This window comes from Spermophilus citellus (genome assembly GCF_964194105.1).
Source record: "Spermophilus citellus genome assembly, chromosome: 1".
Lineage (NCBI taxonomy): Eukaryota > Metazoa > Chordata > Mammalia > Rodentia > Sciuridae > Spermophilus > Spermophilus citellus.
The window spans coordinates 265,462,059-265,479,722 of record NC_138182.1 but is presented as its reverse complement, the minus strand read 5'-3'; the positions used below and the strand labels follow the sequence as shown (position 1 = coordinate 265,479,722).

The 17,664-nt window shown below is 40.2% G+C and overlaps 1 protein-coding gene across 5 annotated transcripts in view; it reads right to left on the bottom strand.

The window, feature by feature from the left end:
* Positions 1 to 4,588: 4,588 nt before the first annotated feature.
* Positions 4,589 to 17,664, bottom strand: part of NPR3 (natriuretic peptide receptor 3) — a 69,836-nt gene continuing 56,760 nt past the window's right edge. For 4 of the 5 annotated variants that reach the window (XM_081301343.1, XM_081301345.1, XM_081301341.1 and 1 more), the window contains exons 5-8: positions 14,443 to 14,537; positions 12,501 to 12,636; positions 10,896 to 10,983; positions 4,589 to 9,864 (exon numbers count right to left, since the gene is read on the bottom strand). In XM_081301343.1, the coding sequence (XP_081157469.1) occupies positions 9,753 to 9,864; positions 10,896 to 10,983; positions 12,501 to 12,636; positions 14,443 to 14,537 (431 nt within the window). In that variant the 3' untranslated portion in view covers positions 4,589 to 9,752. The remainder of the gene's footprint in view (positions 9,865 to 10,895; positions 10,984 to 12,500; positions 12,637 to 14,442; positions 14,538 to 17,664) is intronic. The other variant, XM_081301342.1, reaches the window with a different exon arrangement.

Below are 17,664 nucleotides of genomic sequence, written 5' to 3'. Positions count from 1 at the left end.
CGTCTCTACACTGCCCACTATCCATTTGGATGTAATGATAGTGATGAGGAAAATCTTACCAACCACCAAATGGCCACAAACTCTCCAGAGGTCGATGAAGCCCTGGATTCTGATGAAGCCCTAGATGGAATCGTTCCCCTTTCTTTCCTTTCACAGTCCTTCATCTGTATAGAAGAAAGCATCACTCATAGTTTAGAAAATCAAGAAAGCGTTGCAACTTGAAAACCCAAGTCTACGGCATGGCATGGAGAATGTTCTCTGCCCTTCTTTATTTAGCATAACATTGCCGCTAGACCCTCAAGTTTTTGCACTGTTGTGGTTGTTGAGGGAAACATTTTCAATGTACCTGAGTTTCTAAGGTAGAAAATGAAGTTTGAGTTGTGAGATGTTGGGTGTAAAACAATATTTTCAGTAGAAATATCATTCTGGAAGCACATATGTGATGCTTATGGAGACACTGAGCATGTCTGGCCAGGGAGGTGAGAGAGAAAAATGTCAGTGTGAGGATGGTAGCTGGACTAGGCCAAGGATATCCTAGAAATAGGAGCCAAGTCATATTATCAATTCATTTTATAAATTTTATGTGAATAAAATTAAGGAACACTTATTAAGAAACACTCAATATTCTATAAGAGTATTTTTTTAAAGACTATGGCTGGCCTCTGAGGATTGTATAGTTAAGACAAATGGTTTCCAAAATGAAGGCTCAGGCTGAATCTAAATTTTCTAAGGAAATTGTAGTCATTACTCAAGGAAGCCTGTAAAAATTTCTCTGATATGAATGCACTTAGATTAGTTCTACATTACAAATATCGTATTTCAAATGTCAGAAAGGTTTGGACTCAGCTTATTTGGAAGACCTATGCAGAGTGACTCAATCACTTTGCACTGAATTTTGATTTTCTAGACTTTTTATCATGTTTCCAACTTTGCCCTGTGTGCTGTATGGTGTGGGGAGGGCACTGTAAACTCAGGAAGTCAGAGGCCTGGCAGATTCACAGAAAAGCTTCCAACTGTCAGACTCCTAATATTTCTCATCCTTTAGCATCACCAAGTAGCAGTGCACACACTAATCTCACTAAAATACTGAGATAACAATTGAAATTCAAATCCTCAATTGAAATGTAGGATTTTCAGTTGAGGCCACAAAAGTCCTTTGATATTTTAAGGATGTCTGTTACAGGAATCAAAATCTTTGATCTTCTGGCAGACCCTCACAACAGAGGCATCATGAAGCTGGGAAGCTTCTCCTGAAACCCAAGGCTTCTTTTAGGGTATCCCTCATTCTCTAACGTAAGGACGACTAGGTAGGGTTTTGAAGCCCTGGGGTCCAGTCCTGGGTTTACTGTTTGAATATGTAAGACTTTGAACAGATCACCTAACATCCCAGAATATCAATCTCCTTATCTGTGAAATACAAGTGTCATTGATGGGTTGAGTTGTGTCCACCTAACAAGAAGAGAATGGTGGACAGCAGTTTTCTGTTCAATCCCTAACCACCTGGTCTGCAGGGAATGTGCCCTGTTGTACAGCATTTGTTGGTTCCCATGACATAAATACTTGCACCAATTCCAAGACACCAGTGTGACATCACTGGACACGGAGTTGGGAAGAAATACACAGCACCCACTGAGATAAGGAAGGTATTTCCACAGTAAAAGTAAAAAAACAAACAAACAAACAAAAACTCCACATCATAGTCATAGGAAAACATAGTCAAATAAGCAGCAAATAATATTTTGAATTTTTATTACCTTGATTTTTCACAAATTTAATGGAGGTTTTTGTAATTTTGTTTTTTTAAGAAAAGCTTGTTGATGAACCAGCTCACAAAATTCCTGAAGACTTCAGCATTTGTTCTCCTAAGCTGGTGTGGGTCAGCTCCAGCACACCACCAGAGGATTTCATTTCTTTTATATGATGGAGAGGAACCAGAGAATGCCAGTTAATTTTTAAATAAGATCTAAAAATAGCTTTGAGCCAAGGCTTACTTGAATGAGAAGATACAAGATCATGGCTGTGTAGAAATGAGAATAAAATGCAAAAAGAACTCATAATGATGTGCAGGATTTGAGCTTTTCTATTTTTCTCTTAAGCCACAGCAGCTAAGTTTAGAAAAGGCTTACAGAGAAAGAGAAAGAAAGAAAGCAAGAAAGCAAGAAAGCAAGAAAGCAAGAAAGCAAGAAAGCAAGAAAGAAAGAAAGAAAGAAAGAAAGAAAGAAAGAAAGAAAGAAAGAAAGGTTCCATTCCATAGTTTAGAATGATCTACCTCTGAAGTGTCGGCACATTACTATCACTATCATTATTGCCATTATTAAAATAAGATAAGAAATCAAGATGTTTTGCCATAAAAGCTGCTTATAATTTCAGTTAAAACATTTTGAGAAACATTTGGTTAAAACATTTCTCAACATTTTGAAAAAAACTATGAAAAATTCTATATCATGTACAATCAGGAAAATGAGATATTATACTGTTTACGTATGATGTGTCAAAATGCATTCTATTGTCAGTTATAATTAGAAAAAATAAAAAATAAATAAATAGAATAGAATATTTAGCTACAAGACCAAAAAATGGGGTGGTGGTGGGGGGGAGCTATGAAAATCTTCCAAGGAAAGAGATGCTTGTTTTACCAATGTTTAGGTCTCAGGGTGACTTGTTAATCATTTGACTATAGTCAGAGTATGAGAGATTTCTCAAAGAAGAATAGAGATGATCTATTAGAAATCTGGCCTAGCACACAGGTTTTGTGTGGGCCTTAAAAGAACCAGCAATCACGGATTTACCAATAGAAATTTCTAAGTCACTGGGATACAAAACAAGGGGTAAGGTGTGTACTTCAGAGCAGACAGGGCCCTGGGCTCTTGGGCTAGAGTCCCTATTCTCACACCCTGGCTCTATCATTTCCTGGGTAGATGACCAGGGTGAGTTATCTAACCACTCCATGTCTCAGAGATGACCACAGTGACGGTTTCACAGGGCGGTGATGATGATTGTGTGAGACACAGGGCTTAGGCCAGCACACAGCAGAAGATCCGTGCCATCCACTTGAGCCCCTTGCTAGGGGCCCACCCCCACAACCTTGTGTATGCCTCATGTCCTCGGCTATGGAATAAGGGTATGGATTGGAAAGAATGTGAATCTGCTCTATGGTCATGAAAAATAAGCCCTCAGAGCCTTAGTGATGAGCCAATCATGATCCAAAGAGCCCAGGAAGTCGAGGGGGCACTTGTAGGGTTCCCTCATGAAGATCTTCATGGCTTCCTGTTTTGATACATATTAGGCACTGCCCCCAAAATCCCACAAAGGAATTAGTATCCTTATAACTGTACAAAGGACAAAACTGAGGCTCCAAATGGTCCCGTGGTGTGTGGAAGTCACAGAGCTGGCCCATGGAAGAGCAGGATTGAAGCTCTATGGCTTTTGTTACGGGAAACCATTGAAGAATATCCCAGTTTTAAGAAAATCTGGTTTCAGAAAACAGAAACATTATGAAGTATTAACATTGCAGAACCCTCGGGAGTTCTTTGAGTAATAGTTCTTTGTGGAGGAAATATTTTGCTTTGGGGTCAGTATTTAACCAAGAAGCCAAAGGGAGAGAAATGAATCTACACTGCCAGGGAATTCTTTGGACATAGGCAGATTGAAATCTGTGATGCTAAAAGAATATGTGGCAAGAAGAGAGATGGCACATGGCCCCATGTTTGCCCAGTTAGCCATACTTACGAGTTTGCAAGCCCCAAGTTTGTCATAGAAATTAGTGAAGAAGTCTGGATCTAAGAACACTGGGAGAGTAGGAACTTGGGAAAATTGGAGAGCACTTTCCCCATGCTAAGACATTCAAATCCCATATTTTTCTAAACGTTGCCCCACAAAATACATCTGTAGACCCCCCCCACACACACACCCATCATAACCCCTGAGATGACTAATGTCCCCAAATAAAGTAGAGCTTTTTTGAGATTAGGAGAGTCATGGAAGCTGCAGAATACCAAATGTGGACACAGTATTAAGTGGAAGCTGTGGTGTTGATGATGGGGACCTCAGTGGTGACAGCAGCGGGACCAGGGGATGATTGCTCCAACCATAGGACTTGCTACATATTTGAAGGAAGTCATAAGTAACTTCTCAGAATGTGAAGCCACCCAGAGGCAGCTAAAGGTGCTAGAGGTCAATTACTCTGCTTAATACTCCGGAACCTGGGGAGCTCTTGAGAATGACAAAATAGACTGTAATCTCTTTAAAGTGGAAGATGGACATAATGAGGTCAACTGGAACCATGAGTGTTCTCCAGCTGCACAGACTCAAGAGAGTGGTTATTATTCATGAAGCTTTCTTCCTTTACCTGTTAATTCAAGGTCTGTCCCTTATTTAAATAAAATATTCTTATTTCTTTAAATTTCCCTTTGCTGAGCAGAAATTCTTGAGTCCTTTCATGGGTAGCATTCAAACATCCATCAGGCCCACTGACTGATCTTCCACTTAAACTAATCCTAAAATAGAAAGCCCTCAAAGGGTAGAAAACAGATTATCCACATGTGGATGTGTGCAGTGTATGTTGGTTGAATTATACACAGGGAAAGGCTTCTGTGGTTGTATTTTTTTAATGAGAACACATTGTTATACTCTGAGTACGTGGCATTCTTGCTTAATATAAACATTTACAAGAACACATACACATTTATATCCAAACACAAAATGAAGTAGGTATTTTAAATGACCAGTTTGCACCAGAAATAAAATATATTATACAAAACGGGTTATATCCACAGTCATTAATTCTCATTTTCTACACAAAACAACAATAAATTAAATCACATTATATGCAGATAGTTCTACTTACATTAGAATAATAAACTGTGTGTGGCTTGTGCAGCTTTCACTTTTACTTCTCTACCAGATTTGTAGTAGATTGTATTGGTTGGTAGTGCTATATTTATGTTAACAATGTATGATATGGTCTAGGAGACGAGGACCACAGAATTGATACTCAACTATATCTATCCTATATCTTCCTGGTTTCGTTAATGCACAGGGAACAAAGCTCCCCTTCCCGGATATATCAGTCTGCAAACTCACAGCATCTCCATGCTGTTGAGGGGGCACTTCTTGCTGTCTTACATTACACTGAACATTTTCAGATCTTGGCATTGACTAATAAATAAGGCACCCCATTTCAAAATCCAAACTCGCCCCTTTCCTAGCCTTCTCTGTCCAATATTAATTATGTATTTTAACAGCTTTGTTCTAATAGCAAATGAAAAATAATTTGGTAGCTTGTGTTGTAATTTACACAATTTACACATTGTGTAGTAAGTGGACTCTTTCTTCCTTGTGCATAGAAATTTAAGTCTTCAAACATGAATCAAAGCAATGAAACATTTTATTCTACTTGTTCAAATCTCTCCACTAGGAATCATCCTACACCTGACACATCAAAGAGCTATTATAATATATGGATTTTTTTGCTTCTGAGACTCGGTTCCCACTGAAACCCTTCCACGGTGTTTGAAGTATCTTATAACATGAACATAACAGCATCATCTGGTGTAGCATGCTTTGCCTTTGGTATGAATTGACATTAGTGGTTAATGAGAAATTTGAACAAACTCCAACCCAGCACCTTTTGAAAGTTATTTTAATTCTACAGTCGATCTGTGGGGTAATGCCTGCAAGAGATATTTGTGAAATCTGCATGCTGAAAACCAAAGTCAGGCTTGTTGGAGTTGATGCACATCACAGGCTTGAACTGTGACGGGCATGTGTGGTCTAGTTAGTATGGGGTTCTGATGAAAAGCCAGCTACCTTCTTATAACCAGCATTATTTTTGCCATTTTCCCTCTAAGGATGTACGGAGGCCTGTTCACAAGTTCCCACTTGCTAACACATCTTTTCAGCCAAAACGGATGGAGGGTGGGGTTGGGGTGTAAAGAGAGTGACAGCCTGCAAAGCTACACTCTTCCATTTCTGTTGGTGGATGAAGTGCCTACTGAGTGTGGCCATTGGAGAGGGACTAAATTGTGGGTTATTCTTCAATTATAAGACAAACTGAAAAAGAAACTCATCCCTCTGAATATCACCATCTCATTCTCTCTGTTTCCAAGCTGCCCCTAAACATATCCTGTGTTTTTAAACAGTTTCAGTTTTTTCCACTGAACGAGAAATTGAGCTCATTACCAGCTTCCTTAGGAGGCCCTGAACCACAGGGTGTAACTAAACAAAACCCATGACACGTAGATCAAGGAGCCTAATTTAGGTTGGCGTTTGCCTTGAGGACTGCATCCATTCAGCATCAGAGTTCTTTGTGTCCCAAAAACACAGACACTTGCTCCTTCCAATTTATGAACACTCCCTTAATACTGGTGGCCTAGTATTCCACTCAGTCTCCTGAAGAGACTTCCACAAATAGCCAGCATGTGCCCACTTACAGGAAGGCGACGATGCCACTGGACCTGATTCTGAATCCACCGCTGTCTGTGTGAGGTCTACCTTGGCCTTGATTTTCACTGCCCACAGCAGATCTTAGGCCCCAAATCGGTCCCAACCAGAAGAAAAGTGATAAGATAGGGGCAAAGAAAGCACATGGGCCTTGAGCTAATTAATGGTCCTCAAAGCCTGTGAACAGGGAGACGTGATTGGCACTCCAAAGCAAAAGTCTTTGAACTTTAGGAAGGAGAAAAGGAGGCATTTGTTCTTTCCAAACATTTCTCCCCTCCCTCCATTAAATGTGGCTTCTGACATTTAGAGAACTATTATAAAGCCTATGGAGCCATATCTGTGGTTCAGAGAAAAACAAGTTGATGGCTCTTCAGACAAATGCAGTTTCCAGGGGCTTCCTCATAAAACCTGTGATCAGGCTGCAGGAAAATATGGACTCTATGCAGGAAGTTCTTTCCAGATACAAGTTGTCATGTGGGGAAAGTTTTTGTTTCTGAGTTCCTCTCCCACCCTCCAAAATCTAAGACAATAATAATGGCATAAAATCTACACTTATTTCTAACATCAAAGAGTATATGCTCATTTTGACCTGTATCAATGTGAGCTTGTATGTGACCAGATGAAGAATACTGATAAAATATCCCTTTTGAAATCTGAACACCTTGGATTTCAGGGTAAAACTTTATTTTAAGAACCAAAGCCCTATTTATTTTATTATATAATTTGTGGCTACTGGCAGAGTATGAATGACTAGTTGTCAAGATGTTGCTTAACAATTAGGAATTTAAGTCCCAAAATACAACCTCCTGAGATCTTAAAGCAGGACAACCTTGGGCCAAACATCTATACTTTTAGCAAAGGTTTCCCACTGGGGAGCTTTCAGAACTTAATGGAGTAATTCATATGAAGATTTCAAGGAAGAAAAAACAATAGAGATGTAAATAAGCAACCAGAATGATTTCCATATACCAAAAACCTAGTGATCTGTCCTGCCATTTTTAAAAGATTAAATTCTCACTTGTCTTTAAGATCTTATCTAGGGATACAATATTAAATTTAGAACTACTTTTCTATCTGAAGTATTAAAAAAAGATATTTACTCTAAAAATGTTGGTGTTTGTGGGCACACTAAAAGATTAGAAGTGTTTATAACCAAAGACAACAACCAGGTAGAGTAATAAGCACCTAGGTTTGGAAGGTAAATGTTCTCACCAAATAAAAATTAATAGAAAATGAGTATCTCTAAAATATATGAAAAACACCATTAAAAAGTAAGAGTTAAAGAGAAATCAGTTCTCTGATTCACATAATTAAGGTAGATGCGATCCCTCCTCACCTCTGTTTTGGCTCTGGGGACCCCATAGCCATCAAACATCGCTTTCCTGTGTTTTACTTCTCAATCTTCCTACATCTGGATTTCAGGAGTTTGCCTTTCTTGACTTCTTTTTTTTTCCCCATTGTTTTTAGAATTCAGCACTTTTTCCTTTGCATTCAGCATGGGGACCTACAACTGTCATTGTTTCTGTGACTATTATTAATTCATCTTCCACACTCTCCCAGCAACCTGCATCCCATTTTCTAAACAATAGAGGGAAAACTGGCCCATGCAGAAATACTCCTTCCCTTAGGATGATGAATTGTGAGTCACAGAGCAGTCCCCTGGGGAAGCAGGCTCAGGCTAAGGACAAGGACATGCTGCACCCACTCAACTTGCCTCCACACTCACCTTCACACCACCACCACCACCACCACCACCACCGAGGAGCTGTTCAGACTCCTGTCTGTGGCCTTTACAGATATGAAGATGACTTTTAAAACTATGTCTCAGATCCTCAAAGTGTGACTAAGGAAGAACCCTGGTGGCATAACTATAAGATGGAACACTCATCAGACAGCCACCCACTGTCTATTTTTTCCACGTATGATAAGTGAAATTGGCAACCTTAGTTTAAACCTCTGTGCACCATCATGGATGCTAAGTAGATACCCAATAAGTACTTATTTTCCTTCTCCAAAATTCCTAATGTCTGCACCTAACCCACTCATTAACACAGGTGTTTAGGGGGTGGCCATGAAGCTCTATGGAGTTGACTGCAAGTGGACATGGTGGACATTTAGATGCCCTCTTTTAGCCAAAATCACCACTGTGAATTTTGGCAAATATCATGTATGTGTTTTTTTCAATTTCTCATTTCTGTGCTTACTGTCAAATTCTCTCTCTATTTAGTTGTTCTTGAGGAAAAACCGCTACCTGTCTTTATAAAACTCTGCTTAATTCTAAATAGCTTTTCCTTCCTGATCTTGAAACTCATAATCTAGCCAGAATTGGAAGGGATATAACCCTGAAATGATTTGCACTTAAAACAGTCAAAAATGCAAAATGGTTTTTGAAATTTATGACTCCTGTGTCTATAACCTGAATACAGTTCTAGCTTTCTGTGATTAAAGCAGCAATCTAGCCAAGATAGAAACAAAGAGAAGTATCTTTCATCATCATTGATTTGTTGTACACTTTACCCATTCATTTAAAATATAAGTGAAATTTAATCTTCAAAATGAAAAAATAGACACATTTTTCTAATACCAAAATATAAGATTAAAATACTTAAAAATGTTAGTGTCAAATAGGGTTTTTTACATAAAAAAAAGAAAGAAACATTTCAGACTTGCTTTTCTTGTAAAAACCCTCCTACCTCACTAATATTTACAACTTTCCAGAGTAGCTTTTATGAGACACTGAGAGAGACAAGGAGGATCCTTTCTCGAGATATGAAGTCAGACCTGAATGTAGACATTGGACAGAGCCCTGCTCCACCACAACCTGTCCTCCAGCTCCAGAGAGACGGACACTGTATTTCCAACCTCGAATTTTTTTCATTACAGTTTCCTCTCATTGGGTGTTAAATTCTTTCCAAGAATATTCTGCTTATAAAAATGATTTTATTCTAGCTACAAAACATTTCATTTAAGAAAACCACATTTTTATATCCTTGTGTGAAATGTCCCCAGAAACCATCCAGATATGGAGACAGCAGGTTGTAAAAACACAAATCTAATCCTATGCCCTCCAAGCAGTATGAACATTTAACAGAGTGACGTTATATCCTTATATTTCTTTGTCATGAGATGAAAGGCTAGGAGGCCGATGGTGATTAATAATAGTTCCTGAGCTTCTAAAGAAATTTTAAGACAAAATGACTAACTGCTTAAAAGAATGAATTCTTCAAGAACACCCCTTCTGTTCCATGGATGTCTTTCATCCCAGCTTAAGAATCTCAAGCAGAGGGGGTGGGCGGGGAGGAAGGCTTCTTTTAAGCCACTGAAAAATGGGATCTGATGGAATCTTCCCGCAACTCCCGATGTTTTCCAATGTTACTTTCTTCTTGCTGGTTTCGCCTCTCAATGGTTATTCTGTATTTCTTCCTGGGTAAAGGGAAAGTAAATGTAGTAATAAAACCTTGCTGGCTACAAAATACTATGGTTTCTCTTACAGAGAATGCCCTCAAGGGACATCTGGGTTTGGTTTGATAAATGAGAAGTGACAGAATATGAAACCCTGGTCAGAGATTAAAGTAGTGTGCCCCAAGGCGTTATGTCTCTATTCAAGCACAAAAATTGGCATGGTCTCCGAAAGACCATAGAACAAGCCTTCCCCTTCTTCCCTGGGTGCCTTGTGGGTGAGGTCTTGTCCATTCTGCCACAGAGGCGCTGCTTGACTCCCAGGATATGCTCCAGATAGCATCAGATGAAGGGTACTGTGACCAAAGGAACAGGAGTACAATTGTTTCCATAAAGGGTCACACACACTGGGAGTTACAATTCCATGCAGAAGTAAAGAAATCTTGGGTCTGATGACTTAAAAAGAAGTCACAGACCCAGCAGTCAGAGATTAGAAAGGAATGGACTGCCTTGCAGAGTGAAGCAATCAGCACCTTGGACACATGAACAGAATACAATTTTACAGGGCTTGGGGCTTAGCCACTGTGGTAACCCAGCATGCGAGTTCTCCAAGTACAGCGCACAGAGCAGCCCGAGAGCAAGGAATGCTCGGACTCCTCCTCCTCATGAGGAAGGCAAACACAGGCACCTATTTCTGAACTGAAGGGTGCCTGCACACGGGGAAGTCCCTTGCACCCTCTGTCCAGATTCCCTCTCTATTCATAGTTTTTGGTGAGTGCCAGGAATGCTTGTCAGAATATCTGTGGTCAAAGGATCACAGCAGCTCTCTGGCCCCGGGGCTTGAGGGTCATTACAACAGAAATTTGTGACCCCAGTACCCACTTCGTTAACCCACTGACCATCAAGCCCAGGTCACACTAAAAGAATAGCTTGGATCTTTAAACCTCCAAGCTTCTTGGGGGAAAGAAAGATATAGACAAATCACAAGGAGCACTGTGCAAGGATAATTGGCAGAGGCAGTAAAGGGAGTGACTCTTGACTTTATATGTTCCTACCTGAAAAAGTAGAAGGCCATTAGCAAACCAGCTCCAAGTAGGGCCCCCACAACAATTCCTGTCACTGCTGATTCTTCTAGGCCACCTGCTTGAAAAAGAAACAGACAATCAGGGATCATTTTGAGAAACTGATAGAAATGAAAGTTTCATTCATTGGAAAGTATCTCTCAATCTCCCTCTCAAAACAAAATTTCCTTTCTTTGTAAGAAAAAAGTTCCTAGGAGATCCTGGTTTCTTTGTTTCCTTGCTTAGTGTAAAGCTTTTGGGAAAGCACTAGATAAGCATACTGCTGCAAGACAGTGAGCAGAATGGCAACCGAAACAGATTCTAGAAGGATCTGAGGAAAACTGGAAACCAAAGACTTCAGATATATCCACACTCTTTAAAGTTGATAGTCAAGGACAACTGGGTGGACCATGGCGCTGACCCAGCACCTCTTTTTTTTTTCACAGATGGATGGTAACACTTAAAGGCGCTAGAAGATTTGGTGAAAAATTCACTGGGGCAGGGTTCTGTTTTTAGATATTCTCTCACAAAAGCCAGAGTTCCATGTCAAAATGTCCTATATAACTCTGTGAAAAGGTGAATCATAATTTGAAATAATCCTGTTTGGTAGTGTCCTAGTTATATAAAAATGATAAATAACTAGCTCATACATACAGAATTTAACATAAGGCCTTTGGAGTATTGTCTCATTTAGTCCCCACACAGAAGACTTAAGAGTTGGGCACATTTCTTTCATTTACATATGGGGAAAGTGAGGCTTTGAAAGAGTTAAGGGAATACTCCAAGGGTCAAAAAAAAAAAAAACAGCAAGTGATGTGGGTAAGCAATCAGAGCCAGGTCTACTAACTTCAGAAACTTAGCACATACAGTTAGTTCTTCCTAGATTCCTTTCCATTATTATTGCCTGGATAGACATACTTTTGAAAAACCAATGGGCCCAAATAATAATGAGCATATGTATATCCACCTAAAATGATAAACCTTCCTGAAATATGGATCCCCACCTGATTCTGTATCACCAGGCCATAAAGGGTCTAAAATGATGGTATTTAATGCTTTTCCTTCCTACATGAGTCATAAAAATATCCATTTGCATCTCTGTTTATGTATAGAGGCTTTTCATAAATAACATGTTTCATGCTTATTTGGCAATTTATTAAATTTTCAGGTGTTTAAAAGGCACTATCTGTTTGATTCTGAGGAGTTGGAGGATCACTACAGACCAAAAATCCGAATGAGACTTGTTATGACTCTTATGATAGATGAATAAGTGCACAGAGTTTAGTGATTGATATTTTGATTTCACCTGAAAGTGGAAACCTCAAATAACTAAAGTTACAATAAGAGATGTAAAACCGGGAGAAGGCTTCTACTATTTTGGAAGAGAGGAATGGAAGAGAAGGAAGATCTAGAAGCCTCTAATAAAGATAAGCACCAGTTTGTGAACTGTTCTCATGTGCTTTATCACATCAAGGAAAAAAAGAAAAGAAATGGAAACTTTCAGAACAGGAGCTTCCACAGAACACCTGCACGTGAGACTTCGCACAATCCTGAGATTGAGAGGAGGAAACACACAGCAGATTAAGTCTCTAAACTTACACGATTTGCAAGGAGGGCCGTTGCTATGCTCCACAGTTCTGGTTTCATCTATTCGCAGTTTCAAAGGGCCCCAGGGATATTTAACATTAGGACGCATTTCAAAACGACCCTCTTTTCCAAAGTAGTCGCCAATAACCTACAAAGAGGAAAAAAAAATTTAACAAAAGGAAAGGTCAAAGGTATCTGTTTCCAAAACAGACACTAAGCTCACAGACTTGCATTACCACCCCAAAAAATGCACAGCCTGAACTAAATGCCTCCAGTACCAAGGAAGCCCCACAGCCCCTCACATCAATTCACCTCTTGAGGGAGTGACAGCAGGAGCTGTCCCTGGTATTCTGCAGTTACACTACCAAGTGAAAAGAGAAGAGTTCTCCCCTCCACACAAAAACAGTGATTTTGGAATTCATGGCCTTTTCCTTGCTCATCTGACAGGACATTGCTTCACCTACCTGCCACAGAGCAGCCATACAATCAGCCATTTGTAAGGTCCCAGTAATCTCAGGGAGGAGTGCAGGAAAGCCATGGGTCACTGAATACCCAGGCTACCCCTCATTTAGTTTAGCATATAATTAAAGCATTAAATAGTATCTTTTAAGAACATCCTGTTTTGCCTCATTTGGTTGACAGGCAAGTCCTTTGGGGGTCACATTCTCCTCTCCAGTAAATTCATCCCTTTTCTATCCTCATTACCAACCTGAACTCTTTCAGTTGTGTCCTAGAGCCCCTAGAAAACTGTTACTTTTTCCTGGTTCAGTTTCAGGGTCACCCCCTTGGATTCTGGTTAAGATGACCAACCAGCTCCCCAAGCCAGGATCTGGGAGTATCCTCCCACCGGGTTCTCAGAATTCGTCTTTCTTTTGTCTGGGCACAGGCACATGGCTTCTAGGCAGCTGGGGATAGCTCCTCTCTCTCTCTTTCCTGACTAGGGCCCAGCAGGCTCTCACAGGCTACATGGGATCACAATAAAAAGAGTTCTAGATCCTTACTAAAATAATACCAATCACTAATGTGCACCAGGCTGTTACCAAGTTCCTTATACTCCCACACCTGCGGCCTCACAATGGACCATGATGGAATATTACTTCCCACCTTTCCTTGAGGAGGACACTGTACTACAGATGAGACCTAAACCACCAAAAAGGTAAGCAGTGAAGGTAATTCCGGCTGCCTTGTGCCTCTTGCACAAATACCAGGCACATCTGTACAGGGAGAAAACAACAGTTTCCACATGCCAAGACCATAAAGGGCAACAAGAGCAATGACCCTGGGCAAGAACTTTTAAAGAAACACAGGGGAAGTGGCATTAAATTTCTGGAACATCACATGTTTGTAAAATTCTTATACACATATTTATTACCAAGTGTGTATGGTACTTTTCTAGGTTTCATCTTATCTGGTCCTCACAACAGTCTTGTGAGATCAGCAAGGAAGCTATTATGATTTTTATGTTACAGCTGAGAAAACTGAGATAGAGAGCTCACACCCCCAGCAAGCATCAGACTCATCTTTTCACTTCAGATGCTATCCTGAAACTATACCATCTTTTGAAATATTAACATGTGTAGAGTTTATAACCAACCACTCTCATACACACACACACACACACACATACACACATAAATCCCAAAATCTAAGGGACAAATACAGTTTCACTTTACCTCTTTCATCCAATGCCCCTGTTGCAGAGGACTCCATGTGATTCTTGATCACTTGAAAGTTTGGATTTCCCCAGGGAGAATAAACATGGAATCATTTCCTGACGTCCTCCCCAACACCCTCAACCAATAGTGAGCTCTCCCTACTTGGAAACTCCCATGTTTTCAATTCCTTTGCATCTGAGGGCTGCTTTGGGGACAGCTCTTTGGATACCAGGACAAATCCACTCTTGGAGTCCCCATGTGCAGAAGGAGCTATGGATGCAGAGGTCTCATTTGCTCACCTCCTGGGTCCCTGCTTCGACGTCCGTCATGGCGATTACAGAGAAGTCCCCGTACCGATCTCCATTGGCATCTATGGAGACCTGCCCAGCAATACCTACAGGACAAGAAGTAAGGAACTCCAAGTTGGTTACTTAAAATACCTCTGTCTGCCAAGAAGAACCAGAAAATTAATTGAGAGGATTTCTTTAAACAAATTCATGCCACAGGGAATCTCATCAGACTTCAGCATTTTTGTTGGCATTTGGAAAGACATTGTAATTTCATCTGTGTCTGCATTCCTAAATTCTTAACATTTCTCCATTTAAAAATGAAAAGAAAGAGAATTAAATGATCTTCCTTGGAGAGTATGGTTAAAAAAAAAAAAAAGATTAAGACTAATCCTGAAAGCAGCATGCTTATTCCTGAGTTTTTTTATCAATTTTTCTAAAAAAATGGCTGAGTAGGCAGTGGAGGTGGGGTACATTCACAGCCTTTTCATAGGTTCCATTATCACTGGACAAATGTTACCAAAGAAAAATCATTCCAGGCCCAAGACCCCATGAACATGCTTGAAACAGGCTTCTTTCCTATACAGGAAAGCAGAGGGCTCCTTCATGAGTCATCAGAACCAATAGCTGAAGCACTATTCTTCTTTATCCCGATGGGCTCATTATTTATCCACGTGTCTGGAAGGTGACTAGGTGCTGAATTAGTATGGCAGCTGAGGCCAACTTCAATCAGACACATTCTCTGCTCAAGAGAGGGACAGACTGAACTGGGGATTTAGCTGGCTCACCCAAGAGTCTAACTGCTTGCACTGAATTCCAGCATTAACATTTCCTGCCTTTGTGACCTTGGGCAAGGCACTTATTCCTCTGAGTATCAGTCACCATAACTGTAAAAGAAGCATCATAACACTTCCCTCCCGAGGGGCAGAAGAGATGATGACATGGGATAAGCAGGTAAAGCACTCCGACACATATTTAAGAGAAGTTAGGTGTTTCCTTCTGGTGTTATAACTATCACTATTGCTAATACTACAGATTGAGATTCTTTACCAAATGTTTGGGACCAGAAATGTTTTGGGTTTCAGGGTTTTGCATATTTTAGAACACTTGCATATAAGATGTGAGATATCTTAGGGATGGAACTCACATCTAAACAGAAAATTCATTTATGTTTCATAGGCATCTGATGCACATAGCCAGAAGGTTAATTTTACATAATATTTTAAATAACTTTGTGCACGAAACAAACTTTCACAGTGAGGAACTTTCCACCTGCAGTGTCATTTCAGCACTCAAAAACTTTCGGATTTTGGAGCACTTTGAATTTCAGATATTTTAATTAAAGATGCTTATCCTGTATTTATCTTATAATTACTATTATTGTTACTTTGCTTGAGGTCAGACAGAAAACACCTGACCATGCCCAATCTCTCAGAGAATGAACTAGCTCATTGAGTTGGAGAACGAGAGGGGATTCAGTAAAAGAGCAGGGATTTTACAGGTACATGGGAGGAAGTAACAATTGAGACAAGCAGCAATTGAGAAGTGTGAGTATATAGGCAGAAAGGTTGGCCTATTTGTATTTACCAAGGCAGAGAGGCTAAGAGGAACCAGAAGAACTGTGAGGTTTCCAGGGAGATGGCCCACGTGCATGAAGGAGTACAGTAAGAGGTAAGGCTGAAACGTAGAGTGGAGAAAACAACACACACTTGCTTCAGCCAGCAATGATGAGCTGATATTAAATACATCTGTATTCTCATTTTCATTCACTAAGTTGGAGAATGCTTACATCGGCCACATTCTGATTAACTAAAGCTATTTGTCTTATTTTGGGGGAGTTCCATGTAATTCTTAATTGGCATTTCTATTGATTTGGGTCTCTTGGGAAGTACCGATGGCTCCAGTAAAATGGTTGTCTGGGGAAAAGCATCCCAAGGGAAAGTTCCATCCTCTGGTGTGGTCTGGAGAGGGCAAGTATTTGGGTTTACTGTCCTTTGGGCTGTGGTTTTAAGGTCCACTGATTTTTCCAGACTTTGGTCTACTTTGCTGGAAACAGAATGGAGCTACCATTCATCCTGATTTTTTGTCTTCTTAATATAGACTGGTTATAAAGAATACACCTATCTTTAATTTGTGTATCCTTAACAGGCTATAAAACGTTTAAACATTTAAGCAATAAATATGTTGTGTGTGTGTGTGTGTGTGTGTGTGTGTGTGTGATATTGGCTATCCAAAACCATTTATCTTTCTCTGCAGAGGTGTTTGAGAGGGTGTGTCCTGCTAAGTGTTTTTCAGAGTATTTTATAAGGCAAGGTGGCCCTAGTAATCCAAGACCTCATTACACCTTTAAGTTTTAACAATTCTGCCAAGAAAGGGGGTGAGAACCCTCAGGATGGCCAATTAGCAAAGTGAGATTTCACCTGAGAGTATCGAACATAAGGCGAGATTGTCAGGCTGACAGCAGAATTTTCCTGTCCATGAGTAATGAGACCGTCCCCCTCATCTCTATTTGCCTGTAGTGGACGGAGCTCAAGGTCTGAGCCACAGTCCTATTTACGCTGTCACTCTGACCTCTCACACAGAGGAAACTCAGCTTCTTCCCAAGCCATTTATTGAAAGTCTTGAGAGTTGATCACAGGGTTCGTGGCAATAAAATCCAAATTTGTCAAATAACATCCAGAGTATTTTTACCTTGACAACTTAATGATCACTTACGGTGACCACTAAAATTAAAATTGTTTTTAATTTTAGGAAGGTTAAGGTTTTTCTTCATACAGATATCTTAGCATTCTTTGGGGGCCTACCCTCAAATGGATCATTGTTTTAGCAAATAAAAAGGCTCTGCAAACCATTCAAACCCAAAACTTATCTTGGCTTCAATTATCTTTACATTTGGACATATGGGATGCTAATTTTAGACCGAACTAGACAATTGATTGTTTCAGGATTCATTTCATATTGATGTGTAGACCCCACTCTGGAAAGGAAATATCTAATCAAGATGGCCCACAGGAAAATCCATCCCATGCCCTGGCTCTAAAAAAAACTATATTCCAACCACCATGGGCACCTGTCCTTCCCTTAACGACCTCCCTCAGTGGTGCCCTCCAGCATCCCCCAACTCTGGCTTCTGTCCCTCTGTCAAAAGACCAAGAACAGATGACCACACCAGGAGTGAGTAACAGCTACAAATGGGATGTGGCCGACCAAGGTTGTGTCCCCACACATGGGCTT